The following is a 27,578-nucleotide window of genomic DNA, read 5'->3' on the forward strand; positions in this document are numbered from 1 at the left end:
TATACAAACAATACTTTTGACAAACCTGGTAATTACTTTAGAATTAATTAAGGGCTTGCTTTGCTAACATGTTTTCGAATAGAGCCAAATAAATACTTCAAGAATGCCAATGTTTTGTCTTCCAAATAATTATAATTAGTACAGGATTTATATTTGTTTATAAGTCAACAATAGAATTTAAGTTATGAAACAATTACTGATTTCACCCTATAATGAAAGATATTAACTAGGAATATTCAAAATAAATTAGGAAATTGAAGACATACACAAAACTAGATCTGGTGTTATATTCTTTAAAACTGAGGGCCAACCTTTCTCCTTTATGAAAATGCAGATTATACTTATGTATGTTAATGGTAATTAGTTAAAAGAAAAAAAAACGAATTTAAGGAGGCAGAAAGCAAAACAAGAGAGGAAATAAAAAGATCCAGCTTGCTTCGTCACAAAGTCCCTGGATCGCTTGTGGTATGCTGGGGCTCGCCAGAAGTATGAGAGCCTCCATCCAGTATCATTACCTTCAACTTTTGCCTCTGTTAAATCCTTTCCACCTCCTACCTCTTCCTTACCACAGCCTCATCTCCCTCTCCTCTACCCCTCCCCCTCCCCCACCCCCACCCTGCAGTTCCCCTTTCCAGAAGCCACTCCCCCTCCCCAGCAGAAGAAGTGCCCCCATTTCTCAGCACCACAGCTGATGGGGATCACCCCTGGGATGCCTCTCCCTGGCGTCTCTCGTGCCAGAAGCCTCCTACCACAACTCGTACATGAGATGCTCCATCTGTGCATCCCAAGGTTGCCTGATCTCTGTCGGTTCCAAATTTTGCAGACGCTTGTACTCTCTCTGTGCTCTGATCCCCTCCACCTCTCAAAGAAAAGAAGAAGAAGAAGAAACATAAGTCCCAAGATAAGGTCTCCTCGATACCCCGGAGGTGCCATCTCCCCCTTCACAACCTGAGTCTGACATCTTGTTTTATGGATCTTACCCCATCTTTGTCAATGACAACCACTGACTGAGTGACATGAGTCTTGCCACATGGCCTTCCATTGGAATTGCAATGGATACTATCATCGCCTACCAAAAATACAATGTCTTGTCTCACCCTATTCTGTGTTCTGTCATGCTCTTCAAGAAACACACTTCTGTGATGCCCACTCTCCAACGTTTCATGGTTATTGGCCATTCTGTCAGAACCGTGCCAGCCCTGGGGTAGCATGTGGCAGGGTCTGCACTTTGGTTCGCTCTGATGTCATTAGTGACTGGATCCTCCTATGTACCAACCTGTAAGCAATAGTGGTTAGAGTGCAAACAACTCTGTCAATCACGATATGCTATGTCTACCTCCCTCCAGGTAGGCCACTTCCTTATTTTGAACTGTCTACCGTAATACATCAACACCCACACCTGTGGCTCCTCCCTTGGGACTTCATTGGCCACCACCCACTGTGGGAGAGTGCCACTTCAACGGGTAGGGGTCTCCTAATTAACCAACTTATTACAGATGATTTGTGTGTGCTCAGTGATGGTTCCCCTATGCACTTCAGTGCCACTCATGCCACCTTTACTGCTATCGATCTCATGATCTCCTCCCCTGCTCTTTTGGTTTCCCTACATTGGTCTCCCCATGATGACCTTTGTGACAGTGACCACTTTCTGGTGATTCTATCATTCCCCTGCTGCTGCCAGGCAGACAGGCCCCCGCATTGCGTGTTCCGCAGGGCCAATTTGGCCTTTATACACATCTGCAGTGCACTTCAACACCTCCATCTTGCATTGCGTTGATGTGGTTGTGCAAGGCATCTCTGCCACTGTTCTTCATGCTGCTGGCACTGCTGTCCCCCTATCCACAGGACTCCCTTGTCACCGACCGGTACCGTGGTGGACCAAGGATGTAGCAGAGGACTGCCGATGGGCGCTGCAGCAATTTAAATGACATTCTTCACAGATTAACATCCTCACTTTTAAGCATCTCCGTGCTAAGGCTCGTTACCTTATTAAGCAGAGTGAAAGGGAATGCTGGGAGCACTATGTTTCCTCCCTGGGGATATATGCCTCTTCACCGCACATTTGGTCCAAGCTGTGTACCCTTCTGGGCTGCCAGCGGTAGTCAACTGTCCAGGGTGCTGTGTGCACTGATCCTTTGGTCCTTGCAGAATGCCTTGTGGCATACTTTGCAATGGCATCGACATTCTCTTCCTATACTGCTACCTTTCTCTGGCAGAAACACCAAGTTTAACAGACCTCCCTTTGTTTTAGTGCACACCTGCTGAACCCTAAAATGAACCCATCACTGAATGGGAATTCCTGCAGGCTTTTACCTCTTTATGAGACATGGCCCCAGGCCCAGATCCATCCACACTCAGATGATCCAATACTTGGACATTCCGCAGAGGCAACATCTCCTCAGGGTCTTCTTCTGCATTTGACTCATGAGTGCTTTCCCAGCACAATGGCGAGACAGTACAGTTATCCCCGTCCTTAAGCCTGGGAAGAACCCAACATCTCTTGACAGCTGCCGCCCAATTAGCCTTGTCGAATGTGCTTTGTAAAGTGCTCGAGGGGAGCTTCAGATTATGTTGGGTACTCGAATCTTGTGGCCTTTTGCCCCCATATCAGTGTGGCTTCCAGGCAGGCCGATCTCCAACTGATGATTTACTCAAATTGGAAACAGCAATCCGACAGGCTTTTGCTAACAGCCTGCACCTTGTCGCGGTCATCTTTTACTTACATAAGGCATATGACATGCCTTGGTGTCATAACATTTTAGTTACCCTCCATGACTGGGGCTTCCATGGCCCCCTTCTGATTATTATCACCCAGTTTTTATCTCACCAGCTCTTCCGGGTTCGAATTGGCACTTCACTCAGCACCCTTCGGATTCAGGAGAATGGTGTCCCACAGGGTTCTGTGCTAAATGTCACACTCTTCCTCATAGCCATCAATGGGCTTGTAACCTCTGTTGGGCCTGTGGTTACCCTGGCGCCGTACATCGACGATTTTTGCATCTGGTGCAGCTCACACTCGATAGCATCTGCTGAGGGCCAGTTCCAAGGCGCCATCTTGATGGGCCTCTGTGTGGGCCATCTCCCATGGCTTCCAGTTTTCTCCCTCCAAAACATGGGTTAAGCATTTTTGTTGTGGACCCACAGTACACCCCAACCCAGAACTTCATTTAGGCTACCAGCTCCTCGATGTACCACAATCCCAATTCTTGGGCCTTATTTTTGATAGAAAAGCTGACGTGGTTGCTCCATATTCACCACCTGAAGATTACATACATGCGGAAGCTTAATGCTCTCCGCCTCATGACCCACACAACTTGGGGTACAGACCGTACCACTCTTCTCCATCTTTACCATGCTCTGGTCTTGTTCAGACTAGATTATGGTTGTCAGGTTTATGGCTCAGTGACACCTTCCACTTTGCAACTACTCACCCTGTTCACCATTGTGGGGTGCGTAGCTATTGGTGCCTTTCACACTAGTCCCATTGACAGTCTCCTCACGGAAGCCGGGATTCCCCCTCTACAAATACGACAGAGCCAACTCCTGGTTTCTTACTCAGTCGTTATTCACCAATTCCCTGAACATCCCTTGTACACTATCCTGTTTCCAAATGAGGGATATCTCCCCTCTGACAACCGCCCATGGGTGGGATTGCTGGTTGGCATGCGTCTCACTTCCCTCTATCGAGGTCTACTTCTCCCCTAATTGGGATGCACCCCATGTCTGTCCTCCCATTCCCCCCATTGGATGGTGCCTAGACCACTGATTAGGACCAACCTATCCCGGGGTCCTAATGTCTGTGTCACCCCTATGGTTTTCCAGCGTCTTGTATGTGCCATCCTTGCAGAGCTCCAGTCGATAAGGTGGGATATGCTTTCACATCTCCTACTGGCTTAAAAAACACCATTTATTTTCAGGGTCATGTAGTGTATTCACAAGAGAGTTTCTAGCCATTCACAGAGCCCTCCCTTTTGTTTCTCAGGCCTCCCTCCACAACGTTTTAATTTGTTCAGACTCAACGAGCAGCCTGCAGGCTATCAACTGATGCTATTTTTGTCTCCCTTTGGTTTCTGCTATCCATGACCTTCTCTCTGCACTTGCCCATGCTGTCTACTCAGTTGTCTTTCTCTGGTCCCAAGTCACGTGGGCATCCCAGGGAATGAACTGGCTGACTGTTTGCTTAGAGAAGCAGATACTTAACCCCAATTCCCTCTCATGATGCCCACTACAGGTATGCGGATCTGCATTAGATCTCTCTTTCTGCTCCTCTCGGAAGGAGTCCACTGTTTTATGCTGTCTACGCATTGGTCATACCAGGCTCACCCATTGTTTCCTCCTGCATAACGAACCACCCCACAATGTGATTGAGGAGCCAGACTGACGGTATCCCACATATTGGTAGAATGTCCCCTTTTTTGGCCCTTCATGCTAAGTATAGCTCTCCAAATTCCTTCATTTTAATTTTAGCAGACGATTCACAGATGGTTGAACTGGTCCTCAGTTTCCTCCATGAAAGTGGTTTTTATTTCCAGATATAAGGTTTTGCTGTACTCCTGGAACATGGGCAGTATGGTTGTTGTTGAGACCTCTCTTTGTCTTCTTGGTCAGGGACCCCATGGCCACTAGCCCATGGAAAGGCCCCCTTTTTCCAGTTTTTAGACTTGGTCTCACTTTTTATGCCTTTTACTGTGTGTGTTTTAAGTTCATTATTTTATAATTTGACTCCCTGACTGGATCCGTCCACTTGTAGCAGATCCCCCTCCTGCTGCAACTTCGGAATCGCGAGGCTGATGACCTTGCCATTTAGTTCCATAAACTCTCTCAATTAATCAATCAATCAATCGAGCTTCACCTGGCCCTCCTCATTCCAATAAGCCATGTTCTTTGATGTTGGCATCCACCTGAAGGATGATTACATCAGTGCTCCGTCCATCTCAAAGCTAACAATCACCAGCAGTACCTCCATTTTGACAGCTGCTCCCCCTTCCGTAAAGCCTAGCCAACCGTGGTCGTCACATCTGCAGTGACAAGCAGTCCCTCTCCAGATATCCTAAGGGTCTCACTGAGCCCTTCACAGACCGATACTACTCTCCCAACATTTTACAGAAACTGATTTCCTGTGCCTTGTCTCTCTAGACACCTACAACCTCCCACAAGCACACCATGCAGCCAAAAAGGTGTACTCCCTTGTTGACTCAGCACAACCCAGGACTGGAGAAGCTGAATCACATTCTCCACCAGGGTTTTGACTGCTCCTCATCCTGCCTTGAAATAAGGTTTATCCTACCTACTATCTTTCCCACCTCTCCCACAGTGATATTCCACCACCCACCAAACCTACGCAATATCCTCATCCATCCCTACTCTATCCCTGATCCCAATCACTTGCCTCATGCTTTATATCCCTGCAATAGACTGCGATGCAAGGCATGTCCCATACATCCTCCCACCATCTCCAGTCCAGTCACAGACATCTCATATCCCATCAGAGGCAGGGCTACCTGTGAAAGCTGTAATATGATTTAAAAACTAAGCTGCAACCACTATTATGCTTTCTACATGTGCATGACAACTGATAAGATGTCTGTCCACATGAATCGCCACTGATAAACTGTTTCCAAGAGACGTATGGATCACCCAGGTGCTGAACATGCTACCCAACACATTGTGCTTCACTTCAATGACCGCTTCACATCCTGCACCATCTTGATCGTTCCTTCCAACACCAGCTTTCCTCAATTGCTCAGGTGGGAACTCTGAGCTTTCCTCAGTTGCAAAGGTGGGAAACTCTCCTAAGTCCCTAAAAACCCCCTGGCATCAGCCTTCACTAGTGCTTGTCCTTTACCCACCTATCGCCAACTCTGCTCCCACTCATAAACAGTGCACAGCCTTCTATCCCGCCACCACATCCACTAGCCTTTTCCCTTCTCTACTCCCTGTTCCCCTCCCCCCCATCCTCCCCACTCCCATCTGCACCTAGCAGTTCTAACATGCCCTCACCACATCCGTGCACCCTCTCACAATTTTAAATTGGTAGAGTCGTTTTGTGTGCCTGTCTGCAACTCAATGTTTTCTCTATACGATGAGTAACAATCTATCCTTTTCATAATATTGTTGATAATTAGTATAAACTTTTATCTGAGATATATATTTATTTGCATGTATCATAACTTAGACCCTTTTTGTCTCGAGTGCTATCTGAGGATGACTTATAAGTAGTCAGCACCACAGCGATATATGTAGGGTGATTCAGTTAGTCTGTTCACCTCAGATTTTTCTGGTATTGTACAAGATATCATAATTCTGTTTTCATCCAGATGAGTTGTGAGGTAGGTCTCACTAAACAATGTATAGTCTCCTTTCATAGCTGTATTAATGGCAGATATATCAGTGTCAACTTCACTTTTTTTTTTTTCAAAAGGATCTACGTTAATTTCTGCTCCTAGTACTGGAGTTCTAGAAAAGATGAATCCAACGATGTTTCACTCATCAGAATCTGATTACTAGTTTTGAAGTAATTCCAATATTTAGAACTTTGGATTTATTTGTTTTGAACATGACAGAAATTGCTATCTTTTTACAGAAATCCATGATTTCATACCTAAATTAGGAAATACATCACATCAGTTAAGGAGGAAACAGGATGTGGCCTCGGTTCCCTGAGACTGCAGTCATATGTGTGTGTGTGTGTGTGTGTGTGTGTGTGTGTGTGTGTGGGCGCGCGCGCGCACCATCTATTTTTAACGAAGGCCCCTAAACATCTTTCTTTGTGGTAATCTCAAAGTTGAAGACCATGCACAAATTCTGATGACCCAAGAGGATTTCAAATCTCACACCGTTGCAATGTGTGTAGTGGCAGCGAAGAAATTTTTTCAATACTTCCAGAATTCCTTGCACTAGCCACTGCAAACATGTGTTGCAATGGACAGTGAATAATCAAACACTTGATGACAAACTGGAATTTAAGGAAGAGTTTTTGACCACATCGGTATGTGATTTCCTTGTTGCTGCTGTTGCTAAAATAATTTTACCTTGTAAGTGTGAATCATGACGTTATGTTCAAGACACAAAGTTATTATTCAACAGTCATCAAACATCAATTTCCTGTTTTAAAAATCCATTCAGTTTTTGATGTGCATCTTTTTCAAGTCTCTGACAGAAGCAAAAGCAGAACTGTAGTTATAGCTAAATGACAAATCATCCTTACACACCACATCCTTTGCCTTTCAGTGGTGTGTTGGTCCAACCACATGCATCCATGTGTGATTAGTAGGAGTCTTAAACTGAATTTTATCCACTATTCCAGTTTTGTAAGTAGTCTGCTTTAGCGGCGTCAAGTTGGAGCATACCACCAACATGACACAACAGTTCCGTATAACAAGATGAACTTCCATATAAGAAAACATTCGGTTTCATGTCAAAACAGATAAATCCTAAGTAAATATTTTAATTTCTCTGAAGCCACTAATTGGATTTTGAAGAGTGAATAATCTTTGAATCATCTCTTTTTATAGGTATGATACTAGCACTAGAAATTATTGTATGGTAGTTCCATTTGAAAAAGCAAAGTTGATATTGATATCTCTATATTTAATATGTCTGTGAAAAGAGACTATATGTCAATTGGTGAGGACATTTTACTAATTGTTTGGCTGAAAATGGAATTACGATATCTTAAGTGTTTCAGGCAATATCTGAGGTGAACAGCTTAGCTGAATGATCTTGTACACTATGTGATCAAAAGTATCCAGACACACCCAAAAACATACGTTTTTCATATTAGCTTCATTGTGCTGCCACCTACTGCCAGTTCGATATCAGCAACCTCAGTAGTTTCAAGATTTTAAACATGGCTGCAGCAGCAACTGTTAAAATTCTTCACAATAAAGGATGGCAGCCAAAAACAGTTGCAGTCCTGCAACTGTTTTTGGCTGCCATCCTTTATTGTGAAGAACCTCAGTAGTCATTAGACATCGTGAGAGAGCAGAATGGGGTGCTCCACGGAACTCAAGACTTCGAACATGATCAGGTGACTGGGTGTCACTTCTGTCATATGTGTGTACGTGAGATTTCCACACTCCTAAACATCCCTAGGTCCACTGTTTCTGATGTGATAGTAAAGTGGAAACATGAAGGGACATGTACAGTTCAAAAACATACAGACCGACCTCGTCTGTTGACTGACAGAGACCACCGACCATTGAAGAGAGTCGTAATGTGTAATAGGAAGACATATCCAGACCATCACACAGGAATTCCAAACTGCATCAGGATCCACTGCAAGTACTATGGCAGTTAGGCAGGAGGTGAGAAAACTTGGATTGCATGGTCAAGTGTCTGCTCATAAGCCATACATCATGTCGGTAAATGCCAAACGACGCCTCACTTGGTGTAAGGAGCATAAACATTAGACAGTTGAACAGTGGAAAAATGTAGTGTGGAGTGAAGAATCATGGTACACAATGTGGCGATCCAATGGCAGGGTGTTGGTATGGCGAATGCCTTGTGAACATCATCTGTCAGCGTGTGTAGTGCCAACAGTAAAATTAGGAGGCGGTGGTGTTATGTTGTGGTCGTGTTTCCATGGAGGGGGCTTGCACCCCCTGTTGTTTTGCATGGCACTATTACAGCACAGGCCTACATTGATGTTTTAAGCACCTTCTTGCTTCCCACTGTTGAAGAGCAATTCAGGGATGGCAATTGCATCTTTCAGGATGATCGAGCACCTGTTCATAATGCACGTCCTGTGGCAGAGTGGTTACACGACAATAACATTCCTGTAATGGACTGGCCTGTACAGCGTCCTGACGTGAATGCTATAGAACATCTTTGGAATGTTTTGGAATGCCGACTTCATGCCAGGTCTCACCAACCGACATCAATACCTCTCCTCAGTGCAGCACTCCATGAGGAATGGGCTACCATCCCACAAGAAACCTTCCAGCATCTGATTGAACATATGCCTGCAAGAGTGCAAGCTGTCATCAAGGCTAAGGGCGGGCCACCACCACATTGAATTCCAGCATTACTGACGGAGGATACCACAAACTTGTAAGTCATTTTCAGCCAGGTGTCCAGATACTTTTGATCACATAGTGTGTGACATGCACGAAAATGACTAAAACAAATTAGACTTTGCATAATGTGACATTTATTGTCTCTTCACAAGCCATGCTGATCGGAAATACAATAAGCGCTATAACTATCTCTGCTGTCACGAATGTTTCAGCAGTTACTGAGCTTGTATTTATTGCTTGTGTTCGTATACCATCAGCTGAAATTTTGGAATACTATGGTTTCTGTATATTTGCCAGGTTAATATCTGGATAGTTGCTTTGACAAAGCCGAAACAAATTTCCTTTCCTATTTAATTCCCAATGACCTAGTATTCCTTCTTCATTGGCCACAGAATCAAATAATAATAATAACAATAAAATTCAACTTTTCTTTCTCCTGACAAAAGATCTTTAATTTTTTTTCTTCAGCTATATTTATTAGTATTTGATTTACAAACTGCTGATTCCAAAGCTAGATAGCTTTATCCTGAGGCAACTTGACAGGATACATCAGTCATTCAAAATCTGCAGCCTTTTGCTGTCTCACACAAAATCAGCATGTACACTAACAAGAGGCCATATGTTTCACATGCAAAATGGTACTTAAAAGTGAAAACTGTTTCACAATATTTATGTATATTACAGAGTAACACCTGAAATGGTCTTCTAAATTTTCAGCAAATAGATCTCACTGACTCTCCACCACCAGTGCACAAAACTGTTGCTCTGAAGAACAGTGGATGTTCCGGGTTATCACACAACAGGAGAGAAATATCTTCTCCTCGGCAACATTCTCCAATACCAGGTTACTGTGCAACCACATCTGTCACAGAGTGCCACCAGGAGGCTTTGCCAAACAAGCGACGTCGGCGGTCGTCTCCTCCAAAACTGGCTGCCATTTTTGGACTGAGTGGGAAGAGTGATGAGAACAGACGAGAATGCCCTATAGTACCTACAGTCGCCAGAATATCAGCTAAGGCACCAGCACGAGAACCTGTGGTAACCGCACCCAGCATACCAGAACCTCATGTCAAAATGGAGGATCCAGACTATATAGATGATTCTCGAACTTCTGCCAACCGGGGCCAGTTATCAGGTGGGGCAGTTCTGGAAAGTGATACGTGTTCAAACTTGGAACAGTTTGTAGTTGCTAAAACTGAAGGAGATTCATCACTTGCTGTGAATGTGGACCCTCCCGATGCTCTAGATGTGTATGGCAGTAGCTCACAGGATGTGGACGCCACATCAGACAGCTTACCTACAGGAGAACTTCGTAAGTATATTCTGTACTGTAACACTTTATTTTATTTTATTTTTAATTTCGTATTTACCAACTAGGATCATGTAACAACCTCAATTCCTCTTCTTTTGTTGTTTTCTATTTTCCCAGTGCTCCTTCATCTTCTCCCCATGTTGACCTTCCCTTTCTTCTGACCATGTTGCTCCCAATTTCTTATTTCTTCTGCATTGAAACCTCCGAAATTTAATATTTTATTCTTAAAAAGATTTCTATCTGGTATTTCCAATTATTTTATTTTCTTTCTTTCTTTCTTGAATCCATGCTATTGTTGATTTCTTCTTCCAGAAATACAGGAATATTTGTTTTGTGAGCTTGTTCTCATTCATTTGGTAGAGGTATCCAAAAAACATTAATTTTCTTTTAACCATTAGGTCTGATATTTTCTCTACATTTTTGGAGATCTCTTCATTACTTCTCATTTTCCAGCCATCTGTAGTTTATATTGAACCTATTATTTTTCTATCTATCTTTCAAGTACTTCTATTATGTCCAGCATATAGTTCATTGTTAGGTATTCACATCCATATATTCATTCTGGTCACACCACCGTGGTATAGCATTTTAGTTTTGTTTTCCTAGGTATGAATTTCTTACTGTAAATATTCTTTGTCAAACCATATGCTCTCTCTCCATTTTGTTAACTCTTGCATCTACTACAAATTTTTCTAGTCAGTTCTATTATGTAGTTTCTCCAAGATATTTGAGTTTATTTACTCGCTCTATATTTTACCTATTTGTGTTTCTATGAATTTTTGTGCATTTTTTTGTGTTTGACATCAATTTTGTTTTTTTCTGCTGAAATTTTGAGTGCAGTTCTATTTGCTGTTTCTACCAGAAGATTTATTAGAATAAGTGTGTCTGTCAGATTTTCGGAAAGTATCGCAAAATTGTCGGCAAAAGCCAGGCAGTTTTCCTTGATTCCATTTCTTTACCTTCCTAGAATTACTAGTTCAACTCTGTGATACTTTAACTCCAAATTCCAGATCCTCACATAGTTTTCTAAAGTGCAGTTAAACAGTAAATGTAATACGGCATCCCCCTGTCGAACACCGGTTTTTATTTCAAATGGCTAAGCTACTTCTCCCATAAATTTCACTTTAGGTATTGCATTTGTAAGAGTTTTATGAATTACATGTGCTAATTTTGCTTTAACAGCAAGTTCTCTAATGATTTTAACTGTTGTTTCAACGTCTACTGAATCAAATACTTTTTTGAAATCAATAATGATACTATTACAGGTTTTTTGGTTAATAGTTTATGGCGAATTATTGATTTTAAGTTAAAAATCTATTCTGTGCAAGATCTTCCCTTTCGAAAATCTCCCTGATATTCTCTCAATTGTTTATCTAATTTCTGCAACTCTGTGAAGGAGAATTTTTGACAATATCTTTTACGTCACTGGCAGAAGCGACATTCCTCTGTAATTGTTGGAATTTTGTTTTTTCCATTTTATGTAGTGGCTGGATTAACATCATTTTCCACTCTTCTCGAATCTCTTCAGTTTTGCAGTTGTTCTCAAAAATACTTTATTTATTTATTGACTTTTTAAAAAAATAATGGACGTAAAGTTTGTTGATACATTGAATAAAGTGTCAACAAGTTTCAGGAAGGAATAATATTGTACTTTTCTTGAGCTCAGAAGTAGTATGGCATTCTGCACATAAGTAATTAAATTCAATGTTATCCATTTTTTGTCTGAGGTAGTGGTTGTTATACTTTACCAGTAATAATTATTTCCACTCAACCACTTTAATTGTGCTTGATACAATTCAACTACTTGTTTCAAGAGACAGTGTATCACCAGGTTGTTGACACTCAGGCTGTGGCATTCATTAAATAAAAAATAAGATTACCAAACATGTTCACTTGATCCTACTGATGGTGTCCAGAGGTAATTGTGATCTGTAACACCCATAGTGCAATGTGTTTTTTATTTTGTTTAATGAGTGGCACAAACTGAGCGTCAACAACCTTATGATTAGAGTATTGTCTCTTGAAATGCATAATTGAATTGTATCAGGTACTATTAAAGTAGTTAAATGAAGATAATTATAACTGGCTTCTTAAGTTAATCTATTCATGTATACCATGTTACTGGCAAAGAGCTTCATTGGGCACACTGCTTTTAAGTGCAACGTTTATTTCAATCAATACCTCATAAATACTTCATGCCCCATGGTCATGTCATAGCAACAGCAAGTCAACATTCCACAAGGCCCTGGAAAAGGAGTGATGAGTGACAGGTAGTGAGTAGTAGGTTCAGAAGCATACCTAATCCACAAGCAGACAATTAATGTTGTAAATAGCTGACTACTATGTGTGTACCCACATAAACCTGCAGGCAAGGTCTTTACTGTTAACTGCTAGCATACAGTAAGTACTAGTTAAAGCCTTAAGTTCGTAGCTTTTTTATGACCCCTAGAAAGAAACTCATGGATATCAACCAAGAAGTGGTTATGGGCTACTGATAATGATTGTCTGTTGAAGTTTTTGCGATCATTAACTTTTATAGTTGTTAAATGACATAAAAGCTATGTCTCGCAGTTAAAGATGACGAAAATGTTGAATGAAGGTCTTTTTAATCTATGATATTAAGTGAAACTGTGTAATAAGCACATTTGCAATCTTGCTGACTAAGTATCAGGCATTATGCCCGACTTCGGCACCAAAATTAGAAATATTCCCTGTGTAAGATGCATCATATATTTAAGTTTAATCACATACCTTCAAAAATATATCAGCCAAGTCTGCAGTTACAAGCACAGCCATTACCCAATAAGAAAACTTGTAACAAGAAAACAATATTGTGTTGTTAAGTATAGTATGCATGTGATGTGATGAAACAAACATGGAATATAATGCCAGTGTCAGACAAGTGATGTGTTGTTCAAAGAATACTTGCATGCTGTCATTACAAACAGAACTTGCTTCAAACGAGAGATTGTTACACGTAATCACTAGCATGTAATCAAGCTGTCAGCGTACCTAAACCACAACAGCACACACAGCTGTTATAATTTGCATACAGAAACCTCCAACTGTTTACTACTAACATAGAGTGAGTGCCAATTAAATCCATAATCTGCCTGACATGAGATGACTGTAGTGCAGAGATGTATAATTCTACACTCATCTCATAAATTAAGGATAATGCTGATACATGGTGAAACAACACTCTGGTGGGCAGTTTGCGGGTTTAAATCACCTCAGGGTATGACCGTGCGGTGCATTTGACCTGCGGTCGTCACACGGTCGCACTGGCAGCAGTCCACATTCACAGAGGTGTGTTGGTGCTTGTCAGAGTACGGTGCAGCGAATAAGTGTGCAGACATTTTCAGACCTGCTAATGGCGACTGTGTGTTGAAAAGGCTCAAAGAACATACATTGATGACATTATGAGGGGTAGCCTACTAGGGTGACTGGAGGCTCGTCAAACACAGCATGTCGTAGCACGGGCCCTCCATGTGCCACAAAGTGTGATCTCAAGATTATGGCAACGATTCCAGAAAACAGGAAACATGTCCAGGCACTACAGTATGGGACGTCCGCAATGTACAACACCACAAGAAGACCGATATCTCACCATCAGTGCCCGCAGACGGCCACAGGGTACTCCACATAGCCTTGCTCAGGACCTTACTGCAGCCACTGGAACAATTGTCTCCAGACACACAGTCTACAGATGACTGAACAGACATGGTTTATTCACCCGGAGACCTGCAAGGTGCATTCCACTGACCCCTGGTCACAGGAGAGCCCGTAAAGCCTGGTGTCAAGAACACGGTACATGGTCATTGGAACAGTGGTCCCAGGTTATGTTCACGGATGAGTCCAGGTATAATCTGAACAGTGATTCTCGCTGGGTTTTTATCTGGCGTGAACCAGGAACTAGATACCAACCCCTTAATGTCCTTGAAAGGGATCTGTATGGAGGTTGTGGACTGATGGTGTGGGGTGGGATTAAGATTGGTGCATGTACTGTGGGGTGGGATTAAGATTGGTGCATGTACACCCCTACATGTCTTTGACAGATGAACTGTAACTGGTCAGGTGTATTGGGACATCATTTTGCTCCAGTATGTCTGCCTTTTCAGGGGTGCAGTGGGTCCCACCTTCCTCCTAATGTATGATGACACACGGACCCATCAAGCTGCCATCATGGAGGAGTACCTTGAAACAGAAGATATCAGGCGAATGGAGTGGCCTGCCTGTTCTCCAGACCTAAACCCCATTGAGTACATCTGGGATGCTCTCGATCGATGTATCGATGCATGTCTTTCAAACACCTAGGACACTTCAGGAGCTCTGACAGGCACTGGTGCAAGAATGGGAGGCTATACCCCAGCAGCTGCTCAACCAACTGATCCAGAATATGCCAACTGGATGTGCAGCCTGTGTACATGTGCACGGCGATCATATCCCATATTGATGTCAGGGTACATGTGCAGGAAACAGTGACGTTTTGTAGCACATGTGTTTCAGGACGGTTTTCTCAACTTATCACCAATACCGTGGACTTTAGGTCTGTGTCATGTGTGTTCCCTATGTGCCTATGCTATTAGTGCCAGTTTTGTGTAGTGCCATGTTGTGTGGCACCACATCTGCAATTATCCTTAATTTATGAACATGAGTGTAGTACACAAAGCTTTGTCATTGTTAATGCATTCCTATATATTGTGTTACTTGCTGGTTGTGCATATTACATGTCTTCAGTCAGTAATATTATATAAAAAATTACTTTCATTCAACATGTTCCAGCTGCTGAGAACAAGTGTTTAAATATATGCATGACCACTGTGGCCCAACTGCTGACTGAAACTGCTCTTGATGGGGGCAGAAGTCTGTGGTGGGGGTAAGTAGCAAAACAGGGTAGGGGTGGTGGAATGTGTAGCACTGGATGTGGGAGCATGCAGGGATGTGGTGGATAAAGAGTAGGACTGTTAGGAGCAGTTGGGAGGTTCGTGGCAAGGGGAGGGGGGGGGGGGGGTGGAGACAGAAATTGAGAAGTAGAAAAGAAGAAAAAGAATAGTGGTTGTGTTAACGGAATAGAAGGCTGTGTAGTGCTGGAGTGAGAGCAGGGAAGGGGATAGGTAGGTGGTGGACAGAGGCTAATGAAGGTTGAGGCTAGAGGGGAATGCAGGATATACTGCAGGGACAGTTCCCACCTGAGCAATTCAGAAAATCTCCTGTTGGAAGGAAGGATTGAGATGTTACATACAGACTGTGAAGCAGTCATTGAAGTGAAGCACACTGTGATGGGCAGCGTGTTCAGCAATTGGGTGGTGCAGCTGTCTCTTGGCCTCAGTTTATCGGTGTCCATTCATGTGGACAGACAGCTTGTTAGTTGTTATGCTCACATAGAGGGCAGCACAGTGGTTGCAGCTTAGTTCATGAGTCACGACTACTTTCACATTTAGCCCTGCCTTTGATGGGCTAGGAGATGCCTGTGAGTAGAATAGAGCAGGTGATCATGGGAGAATGTATGGGACAGGTCTTTCAGGGATATGAGCATGAGGTGAGGGGTTGGGAGCAGGATGAAGTAGGTATGGACAAGGATATTGCGTAGATTTGATAGGTGGCGGAACGCCACTATGTGAGTGTTGGGAAGGATAGTTGGTAGGATGTTCCTCATTTCAAGGCATGAAGGGAAGTAGTCGAAACCCTGGTGGAGAATGTAATTTAGCTCTCCTGTCCTGGTGCTATTGAATCATGAGAGAAGTACAGAAGTGCTACTTTGTGGTCAGACAGTTGGTGTGTGGGAAGTGGCAGGGGACTGGAGAGTCAAGGCATGTGAGATACATTTCTGTACAAAGTTGGAAGTGTAATTTTGGTCTGTAAAGACCTCAGTGAGATCCTGGATATATTTGGACAATGACTGCTCATCATTGTAGATGTGATAACCATAGTGGCTAGGCTGTGTGGAAAGGACTTCTTTGTATGGAATGGGTGGCAGCTGTCGAAATGGAAGTACGAGCATATGGAATAAGTTCACAGATATGTGTGTGTGGCTCGAAGACTTCTTAAATAATAGAACCCAGTATGTTTTCCTTGATGATGAGTGTTCATCAGAGACAAGGGTATCCTCAGGAGTGATAGGAGCACTGTTGTTATCTATATAAATAAATGATTTGGCAGACAAGGTAGGCAGCAATCTGGTTCTTTGCTGATGACACTGTGGTGCATGGTAAGGTGTCAAAGTTGAGTGACTGTAGGAAGATACAAGGTGACTTAGACAAAATTTACAGTTGACATAATGAATGGCAGCTAGCCCTAAATGTGGAAAAATGTAAGTAACATTCAGATGCAGTATTACTAGTGTCTCAACATAGTCAATTCGTTTAAATGTTGCAAAGCGATATGAGGTGAAATGAGCATGTGAGAACTATGGTAGGGAAGGTAAATGGTCAATTTCAATTTACTGGGAGAATTTTAGGAAAGAGTGGTTCACCTGTAAAGGAGACTGCACATAGGACGTTGGCATGACCTATTCTTGAGTACTTGTCGAGTGTTTAGGGATCCGTACCAGGTTGAATTGAAGGAAGACATTGAAGCAATTCAGAGGAGGGCTGCCAGATTTGGTACCGGTAGGTTCTAACAAAATGTAAGTGTTATGGAGATGCTTCAGGAACTCAAATGGGGATCCCTGAACGGAAGGCAATGCTCTTTTTGAGAAACACTAGTGAGAAAATTTAGATAACCAGCATTTGAAGCTGACGGCTGAATGATTCTACTGCTGCCAACATACACTGCACATAAGGACTACAAAGATAAGACATGCATAAATTATGGCTCATACGGAAGCATATAGACAGTTGTTTTTCCGTCGCTCTGTTTGCGAGTCAAACAGGAATAGAAATGACAAGTAGTGGTACAGGGTACCCATCGCCATGCACTTACAGTGGCTTGCGTAAAATCTATGTAGATGTAGACGTAGCTGTAGATTGCTGGTTGTTGGTAGTTTTGATATGGATGAAGCTACTGGTATAACCATCCTTGAGGTGGAGGTCAACATCAAGAAATGTGGCTTGATGGGTTGAGGAGGACCAGGTGAAGCAAATGAAGAGAAAATGTCAAGGTTCTGGAGGAATGTATGTAGATTGTCACCCTCAGTCCATACCACGAAGATGTCATAAGTGAATCTGAATCAGGTGAGGGGTATAGGAATACTTGGTGGTTAGGAACGTTCTCTCTGGGTAGCCCAGATAGGAGGTTTTAGGTTTTGAGATAATTGAGCATTCGGAAGAGATAGTGTCCAATAACAGCAAGGCCATGCTCATTGTGGATGTTAGTATAGAGGGAGGTGGTATCATCAGTGACGAACAGAGTGCTATGTGGTAAAGGAACAGAAAGTATGAAGAGTTGGTGGTGGAAATTGTTGGTATCATTTATATAAGAGGTAAGGTTAGGGATAATAGGCTGAAGGTGTTGGTTCACAGGAGCAGAGCAGAGATTTTCCCAGTGGGCATGCAGTAATTGGCCACAAAGGGGCATCCTGGGCGGTTGGATGTATGATCTGCAGGAAATATGTAGAAAGTAGGAGTGTGGGGAGCAGTGGGGAGTGAGTGAGAGAGTGGGGAATGTTGGTGAAGCAAGATTTTAGGTTAAAAAATTCTGGAACATTAACAGGGGTTATTTGGGGGCAATGGGGTTGGATCACAGTTGACTGGAGGAGTCAACTGTGACAGGCAGGGTGCAATGCTGGTTTCAGTGAGTCTGATTTGTAGGGATGGTGGTGTAAAATTGTTTGAACTGTAGGGAGTGGGGAAAAGGAGAGACTGTCTTTAACGTGTTCAGCTTAATTTAATTTAGAAGTGGGACAAAAAATATGGCCTTTGGAAAGGACTGATACTTCTGCCAAATTAAGGCGTTTGTAGGAAATTTTCATGACTGTTTTGATTCTGGATTCTGTATAGTGCTCAGAGGGAGTTTCTGAGGGCTTTGTAGAGGTGGTGGATAGTGATAGTCCAAGGCTGGAGTAGGAGGTGAACACATTGGAGAATTTTTTTGATGTGGTGTTGTAAATGTTGCTCTAGTTCCTGGAAGGCAAGAGTTTCAGTGTGAGAGATGGGATGCAGGAAGTTGGGATTGCAGAGCAAGAGAATTTACAGATAGAGGTCATTGTGGAAGGAGAGACTGCAGCTAGAGATGGGTAATTTGGTGGTCAGGCCATTTGGGGGGGATTCCATTAGCTAGGCAACAAGGTAGGAACAGTATGTGGGACTGGGTTCTGACTAGGGATAGGAAGACATTCCTGCATTGGCACATATGGAAGGACCATGACTCCACAGTGGAGGATAAAAAAGGCACAGAAATACGTAAAATATGTGGGAAAAACTCACAAAATGGATGGAATTAATGAAGTATGTGTAAGGAGGTGAAACTAGTGGGAACAGGATTGATACTGAAAGGCAAAAACAAAGTAAAGTCAACATGAAAACACAATGAGGTCAAAGAAAAAAAAATGAAAAGATGATAACAGTGGGATGCAGGTCAGCAGTTGGATATATCTCAAGAGAGGGGATAGCTGGTGTAAATGTGTTAGTTGTGGTTAGCAGGTGCATGCTGGAATAAGGGAAGGAGGGGGAATTTATTAATGTCAAGGTTCAAAAAGTTCATGTGGCAAAGGAAGGTATGGGAAATAATGTGCAACAGTGAGGGATGAAGTGTGATCAGTTTGAAGGTCTATACCCAGAGAAAGAATGCAGAACATTAGATGCTGCACCAACAATCCGCATGGTTACATAGCAGTGTGTTGGGTGTGGACCAGATGACCAGACTATTGATACAGTGTGGCTTATACAGCAGAGCATGTGCAGTTTGGAAGGTGACAGATAAGACACGGGAAATAAGAGGATGGACACTGAGTTAAGTAAGGCATTAGAGAATACTAATAATGTAAAAGAATACAGGGTTGTGGGATGAAAGAAAAACCATTAAACATAATCAAATAATGGAATGTCTGGGATGGAATAACAACGATATTATCAAAAGGATCTCGCCATATAGAGGAAACACTGAGTCACAGACAGGCACAATGAAAAAATTGCTATGCTTTAAACTTTCATTCTTCCTGCCAGTGCAGTTATTCTTAGAGATTCATTTTGATCACACTTCCTCCACACACTCGTGTATTTTTGCATGTTATTTTCAATACTTTCCTCTGTCACACGAAATTTGTATACCTAAACCTTACCAAATCCCCCCCACCCTCTATCTACTCTGCATCCCACTATTATCATATCTTCGTTTATGTTTCTCTTTGATCTCATTTTGTTTTCATGTCAGTTTTAGTTCACTTTTGCCTTTCACTACCGGTCCTACTCCCTCAGCTCTCACCTTTCCTCCAAAACTTCATCATTTCTGCGAGTTTTCCCCAAATACTTTTACACATTTTTATGCATTTATTATCCTCCATTGTGGATCTTTGCTCCTTCTATCAACATAAATACAGGAAAGTTTTCCTATTTCTAGCCAGTACCCAGTCCCACATAATGTTTCTGTGTTGTGTAGCTTGTGGAATCCCCACCAAATGGCCTGACAATCAAATTACCTATCTCCAGCTGCAACCGCTCCTTCCATAATGACCTCTATCTGTTCAAATTCTGTCAGTCCATAGCCTTCATCAACCTAGTCCTGCAGAACCATGTAAATCAAGCCCACACCTCCTTCCAGTGCCTCCTGCCCATCTGTGAAATTCTCTTGCTCTGCAATCCCAAATTTCTGCATCCCATCTCTCTCATTGAAACTCTATCCCCCAGGAACTAGAGCAGCATGCACAATGTAGCCTCAAAAAACTCACCAACCCAATCACCTCCTACTCTGCTTTGAACTATATAATCACCTCCTTTAGTACATTGTCACTGTTGATGCCACCTCCCTCTGCACTAACATCCCAAATGCCCATGGCCTTGCTATTATTCAACTTTATCTTTTCCCGACATGTGACTATTTCCAAACCTAACATCTCCATCCAGGCCACCAGGACCAAGTATATCTTCACCCACAATTATTTTTCCTTTGGAGGCATCACCTACAAACAACTCCATATTATAACAGTGATCACCTGGATTGGCATCATCCTATGCCAACTATTTGTGTGCTATCGAGAGGAATCCTTCCTAATCACCTAGAACCCTCATATACCTCACCTGATTCAGATTCACTGATGACATCTTTCTGGTCTGGACTGAGGGTAACAACCTATCCATCTACATCTACATCGATATTCTGCAAATCACATTTAAGTGTCTGGCAGAGGGTTCATCAAACCACCTTCACAATTCTGTATTATTCCAATCTCGTATAGCATGTGGAAAGAGTGAACACCTATATCTTTCCGTATGAGCTCTGATTTCCCTTATTTTAACTTGGTGATCATTCCTCCCTATGTAAGTCTGTGTCAACAAAATATTTTTGCATTCAGAGGAGAAAGTTGGTGATTGGAATTTCATGAGAAGATTTCGTTGCAACAAAATAATGCAGTGAAGTTTTGCTACTTCTGATTGTACATTATCTATGTTAACCTGCGTATTCTTTTACATTACCTATAAATTATTCTGAGTTTCTCCGATTCCGGATCTCTCCTGTCCACATGTGCGTGTTAGTGTTTCAAATTTTTCTTCCACTATACCCTTTTAATTTCTCACTCATATCGAGAACTGAAGTTTGTACTTGTTCGTTAATTTTCCTATCCACTTCCATGGGGATTTGCGAAATCTGCTGTGTGAACTTCGTGTCCAGATTATTGAGTTCCGTGCGCAAATTTTTTACCTTGCCTGAAATGTGTGTCATGTCTGCTTTCATATCTGTTTGTATTGTGTCTAAACTTGCCATCTTTGAATTGATTGTGTTTGTGTCTGCTTGTATTGTTTCTAAACTCAACATTTTTTGGATTTACTGTGTTCAAGTCTGTTTTCATTGCATTCATGTCTGTTTGTATTCCTATTAAGTCTCGAAATAAGGCTTGCATATCTTTCCTAGTCACTTCTGTCCTACACCTGTCAGCATCTGCGCCTTTACTACACGTGCTACTTTCATTTAAAATATTCCTTTGCCTTGAGGTGTCATTCATTTCGTGTATTGTAATCAACTTATTGCTTATAATGAAATGTTCTGTATTCATGGACGTCGAATGCAACAATGGCATGTTGCACCCAGCATCCAAATAATGACTGCTTGACAGTTCCAAATCACTTACTGTTACGTTTTGCAAATGCAAGTGTACTATTCGTACATTGGCATTTTGACTTTGAAACGACATTTCCTTATTGCTTTGTCCATCCATTATAGAAATCTTTACACCTCTGCAGTTACCAAAATTAATATTTTCTCTGCTTGAATTTTACTTCCGCGCAATTTCTCACGCAACAGAATGCATATATAGCTATATGTAATTGTAATCTCAATTGTTGTTCACTCAATATGCTTTTGATTCTGATAAAGAAATGTCATTCTCTCTACTTGATTACAATTGTGTTAACCTCTGAAGCTTTAGGTTCTGGATTTTAGGAAATAAGTGCTTGGATTTTCTAATAGGTCTACTAGGAATGCATTTTCTACATGCATTGCGCGGTCCTACCTTTTTGTTGTCTTGTAACTGGTACTTCCGTCTATTGTAGTTTTAGTTGTCCACGCTTGGCATTGTTGTCTTCTTCCTTCTAATTATTTATTATTTCTTTTTCTTTCAGTTAGTATTTTTCAAGTGTTACATCATCATCTCCGTCATGTCATCAGCGGTTATTAACATACATGTATTTTCATTGTCTTAACAACACTAGTACTCACAGTTCTGCCCACTACGTATCGTGCCTGTCACTTGTCGCCACTTTATAATATAATAAAAAATATTGAGATATATGGAATTAGATATATGGAATTAATGGGATTAATTCTTCAGTGCTCTGACAAGCGCAATAAGCTCGGCTGTGCCTGTAAATGAGTTCATGTTAGTTCTGCACAGCCGAAATAGTCTTTCTCTTGCTATAGATTTATGCTTACATACAATCGCCGTGTCCACCTACAAAATCTTGGCCATGTCCATGATATGGTAATCGGACCTTCATGATAACTATGAAGTACACAGGTGGGCTCCAATTCTTCTTATCGTAGTACTACTTGGAATAATAACTCAATTTTTCACTAACGAAATACGAATGTATTATTTCTTTTACTCAATCAAAAATACAGACTTTTCACTTATTCTCATAACCAAAATGGCTATCACCAATTATGCTCTAAAATAACGTGTGTCTACCCTCATTCATTAGCAGAGACAGAGTCCTTCCTCTGACCAGGAACAGGAAAAACATCTTATGTTTTTTAACATTTGAAAATAAAAAATTTGTGACAGTAGGCGCAGGCTCAATGCTGGGCTACCATTTCACCTTTTCTCTTTGCCTTTAAAGAAAACGAAAATAGTTTATAACAGTCAGACAGACAACAAAGTGATTATATAAGGATTCTGTTTTCACCAGTTAAGGCACGGAACCCCAAAAAATATCATATATGTCAGTTCTACCCCATCAAGTTTGGTCAAAGTCGTAATTTATGAACTCACACAGAGCTAATCCTGTTTTCTTATTATTTTTAGCTCATATTCTTGTGAAAGCTGGTCCATCTGAGGAGAAACAAAATGAAGATATGCGACGGCGTAAGTATACTTATTTTCTTGCAAATTTAGTGCTGTGTTTTATGTGTGGCAAGTCTTGTGCTTTTATTAAATTGTGAGACAGTGCTGCAGAACGTTATTTATCTTAAGGAGGCGAAATAGTCAAAACTGTCAATAGACACATATAGAAGTAAAAGTAAATTACAGTCTCCTAGCTTTTAGAACTAATATTTCTGAAAGGTAGGATGGTGCCATGTACTTTTATTTCTATGTGTCGGTTGGCAGTATCTTGAAATTGTATCTCATAATCTAATAGTTTTCTCTGTTGAATCTTCATTTTGATACGATTAACGTATAACATGTTGTTTCTGTGTATATGTATTTATATTCAGGCCACATGATGGAATTACCTGGTATGCTTTACAGTTTGTAATAGGCTAATTGAGAGAGCTTTAATTTCAGTTGTAGTGTTATGGATTTAGAATGCCTAAATCATTCATGTGTTATTCATCTTTTAAGTATCTGTTGTGAAGTCAAAGGTATTCTAGGAACATCGGCTATTTATAATGGTTTTATTGTTAAACAATGGAAAATCCAGAATAGAATAATGACAGTATTATGAAAAGGATAGCTGCTACTCACCATACAGTGGAGATGCTGAGTCACAGATAGGTGCAACAAGAAGCTGTCACACGTGTAAGCTTTCAGCCAAAAATATTTCCATCGGAATTGGCAACACACACACACACACACACACACACACACACACACAAGTATCTGGCTGCTGAAGCAGATTAGCACTGCATGATGGGGGAATCAGACTGGGTGGGATTTGGGGGGGGGGGGGGGGGGGGGTTGGATGGAAGCTGGGGTGGGGAGGGTGAGGGCTAGCAGGGTAGGAGTAGAGGGTGGTAAAGTGCGGCTTGTGTGAGCATACATGGACAAGCTGGGGAGACGATTGGGCAGCTAGGTGCAGTTGGGAAGTTAGGCAGAGAATGGGGGAGGGGGGTCGGGGGATGGAATGGAAAAGGACTGCTATGAAGCAGTCATTGAAATGAAGAACCTCATGTTCAGCAGCATGCCTAGCAACTGGGTGGTCCAGCTATTCCTTGACCACAATTTGTTGGTGGCCATTCATGTGGTCAGTAGCTTGTTGTTTGTCATGCCCACATAGCGCAGCTTGTTGATCACATTCTTGCTTCTAGGTCTATTACAGGGGTATGAGCCATGGAGAAAGCGGATGGGAGCAGGGATTGTGTTGAGATGGATGAAGTTATTGCATAGGTTCAGTTTGCAGCAGAATACCACTGTGGGAGGGACTAGAAGGATAGTGGGTAGGACAGCCCTCATTTCAGGGCATGACAAGAGGTAGCAGAAACCCTGGCTGAGAATGTGATTCAGTTGCTCCAGTCCTGGATGGTACTGAGTCATGAAGGGAATGCTCATCTGTGGCCAGATAGTGGGACTTTGGGAGGTGGTGGGTGACTGGAGAGATAAGGCATAGGATATCTGTTTTTGAACAGGGTTGGGAGGGTAATTAAGGTCTGTGAATGACTAACTGAGGCCCTGGGTATAATTCGAGAGGTACTGCATGTCACTGCAGATGCAACGGCTAATGGGTGGTTAACCTATATGGAAGGGACTCATTCGTATGGAATGGGTGGCAGCTGTTGAATTGGTAGGAGGTACTGATGTAGCCATCTTTGAGGTAGAGGTCAACATCAAAAAAGTGGCTTGTTGGTTTGAGGAGAACCAGTTGAAGCATATGGGTAAGATGATATTGCGGTTCTGGAGGAATGTGGATGGGGTGACCTAACCCTCGTATCCAGATCACGAAGATGTCATCAGTGAATCTGAACTAGGTGATGGGTTTGGCATTCTAGATGGTTTGAAAGGATTCCTCTAGATGGCCCATGAATAGTTTGGCATAGGATGGTGCCATGCAGGTGCCCATATCCATAACCTGGAATTGTTTGTAGGTCATGCCTTCAAAGGAGAAGTGACTGTAGGTGAGGATATAGCTTGTCATGGCAACTAGGAAGGAGGTTGTAGGTTTGGAATCCATCAGGCATTGGGGAAGGTAGTGTCCAATAGTAGTAAGGCCATGGGCATTAGGGATGTTGGTATAAAGGGAGGTGGCATCAATAGTGACGAGCAGGACACCATGTGGTAAAGCAACACTAACTGTGGAGGGTCGGTGGAGGAAATGGTTGGTATCTTCTATATAGGAAGGTAGGTTGCAGGTAATAGGCTGAAGATCTTTGTCTACAAGAGTAGAGATTCTCTCAGTGGGGGTAGATTAACCGGCCACAACAGGGCATCCTGGTTGGTTGGTTTATAGACTTTAGGAATCATGTAGGGGGGAGTGGCAGGGGTGAGGAGAGAGATAGATTCCAAGGAGAGATTCTGGGATGTGCCTAAGGATTTCTGGAATAGGGTCATCATTGCAGTGTTTGTAGGTGAATGAATCTCACAGCTGGTGGAGTCCTTCCATCAGGTAATCCTTGTGGTTATGAACAACAGTGGTGGAGCCTTTGTCAGCAGGTAGAATTATAAGGTCGAGAACAGTTTTTAGATGGTGTGTGCAGTTCTTTCTGCAGATGTAAGGTTAACTTGCATGTTGAGGGATTTTGAGAGAGATGGTAAGACAAGTATCAAGGTTAAGGAATTGTGCAAAGTTAACAGGGGTTGATTTGGGGGACAGCGGGGAGTGGATCACATTTGGATGGAGGAGTGAAATGAGACAGGCGGAGCTCAACATTTGCCTCTGGGTGAGTCTTATTGGTAGGGTTGGTGGCAAAAAAGTGTTTCCACTGTAGGGACCAGGAGAAGACGAGAAGATTTTTAACAAGTCCTGCACGATTGAATTTGGGGGCAGGGCAAAAGTTGAGGCCTTTGGTAAGGACTGATACTTTTATGGAGCTAAAGCTTTTGGAGGAAACGTTCATGACTGTGTTTAGGTTCTGGGTTCTGTATGGTGGTGGGAGTTTTTGTGTGTATTAAAAATTTCATCTCCTGATGGTAGGTACTCACCAGAAATTCTGTATCACAATTTTATAGTTTTATGAAGTAAATATTCTTTTGATACAATCAGATTACTCTCACATGTTCAAAATATTTGTATAATTTTCTGGTGTCTCTGTAACCTGTTGCAACCAAAGTAGGGTAGGAGAGAACCAGTTTGGATTTGGGAAAAGTAGAGATACTTAAGAAATCATTTTAGAACTGTAAATTATAATATATGACATATGTAGGAAAAATGAGGAAACACATGTAGATTTGGAGAAGACTTTTGAAAGTCTGCAATGGAACATAATTCTTCAGTTTTTATAAGTGTGGTGCCAACTATGGGAACAGAAGGGAGATTGTTAATCCACTCTATGTGGAGCTGACTGGAGGATCAGTGACAGAATGTACAAGATGCAAAAATTGGCGCAAATCTAAGGCAGGGTTGCTCATTTAATTTGTATATTGAAAAGACAATAAGTACAGCAAAGGACTATCTCAATGTGGGAGTTTTGTGTCACAGACAGTACAGTACAGTTCACGGTTGACAGCTCTGATAGCCAAAATGATCAAGCATTGAGCTGGGTGCATAATGAAATTGAGAGTGTGTTAGGTGATGGCTATAATAACAACATAAACAAACAGGGAACTAAGGTAATCATGCAAACATGATTAATGTGGACAAGAAAGCTAATAAAAATTTGAGACAGAAGGTTAAAAATGAAAGGCAGGTCACTCAGGACCCAGAATGTGTGGGATCCACCTGTAGTGAGGACAGGGGTCCTCACTGCAGGTGGTTTTTTCACATCCTGGGGTCTGTGTGATCTGCCCTTCCTTTTTAACCAACTCCAACCTATCAAAATCTTCTCCCTGAGGAAGGAACTACTATTTTGGATGTGCGTCACTTTCAAATGTATATGTATCTATCAGCAGCATTGCCTGTTTTGCCTCCTGGAAGTAATTCTTGGCCAGCAATTCTGTCTCACAATTATTAGTAAACATGGACGAGAGATGCTTAAAGAGGAGAATGAAGTTTGCTATATCAGAAGTAGATTAGATAAAGAAAGATTATGTTAATATAATGGAAGGAAACATTCCACGTGGGAAAAATTATATATAAAAACAAAGATGAGGTGACTTACCGAACAAAAGCGCTGGCAGGTCGATAGACACACAAACAAACACAAACATACACACAAAATTCAAGCTTTCGCAACAAACTGTTGCCTCATCAGGAAAGAGGGAAGGAGAGGGGAAGATGAAAGGAAGTGGGTTTTAAGGGAGAGGGTAAGGAGTCATTCCAATCCTGGGAGCGGAAAGACTTACCTTAGGGGGAAAAAAAGGACAGGTATACACTCGCACACACGCACATATCCATCCACACATACAGACACAAGCAGACATATTTAAAGACCCAGAAAGAGGAAAATAAGACGACAGAAAAGATTTCGAAATGCAACAGTGACAATAACAAACGTAATTGTTGGATTCAAATTAATGATATCAATATAATGGAAGGAAACATTCCACGTGGGAAAAATTATATATAAAAACAAAGATGAGGTAACTTACCGAACAAAAGCGCTGGCAGGTCGATAGACACACAAAC

General features: G+C 42.0%; 1 protein-coding gene across 4 annotated transcripts in view; it reads left to right on the forward strand.

Annotated features, from left to right (window-relative positions):
* LOC124594878 (broad-complex core protein isoforms 1/2/3/4/5-like) overlaps positions 1-27,578 on the forward strand; it is a 67,153-nt gene that overhangs the window by 31,371 nt on the left and 8,204 nt on the right. For all 4 annotated transcript variants that reach the window (XM_047133348.1, XM_047133347.1, XM_047133350.1 and 1 more), the window contains 2 exons: positions 9,735-10,329; positions 22,946-23,005. In XM_047133348.1, the coding sequence (XP_046989304.1) occupies positions 9,735-10,329; positions 22,946-23,005 (655 nt within the window). The remainder of the gene's footprint in view (positions 1-9,734; positions 10,330-22,945; positions 23,006-27,578) is intronic.

Source organism: Schistocerca americana, chromosome 2 (assembly GCF_021461395.2).
Source record: "Schistocerca americana isolate TAMUIC-IGC-003095 chromosome 2, iqSchAmer2.1, whole genome shotgun sequence".
In the NCBI taxonomy this organism is placed as follows: Eukaryota; Metazoa; Arthropoda; class Insecta; order Orthoptera; family Acrididae; genus Schistocerca; species Schistocerca americana.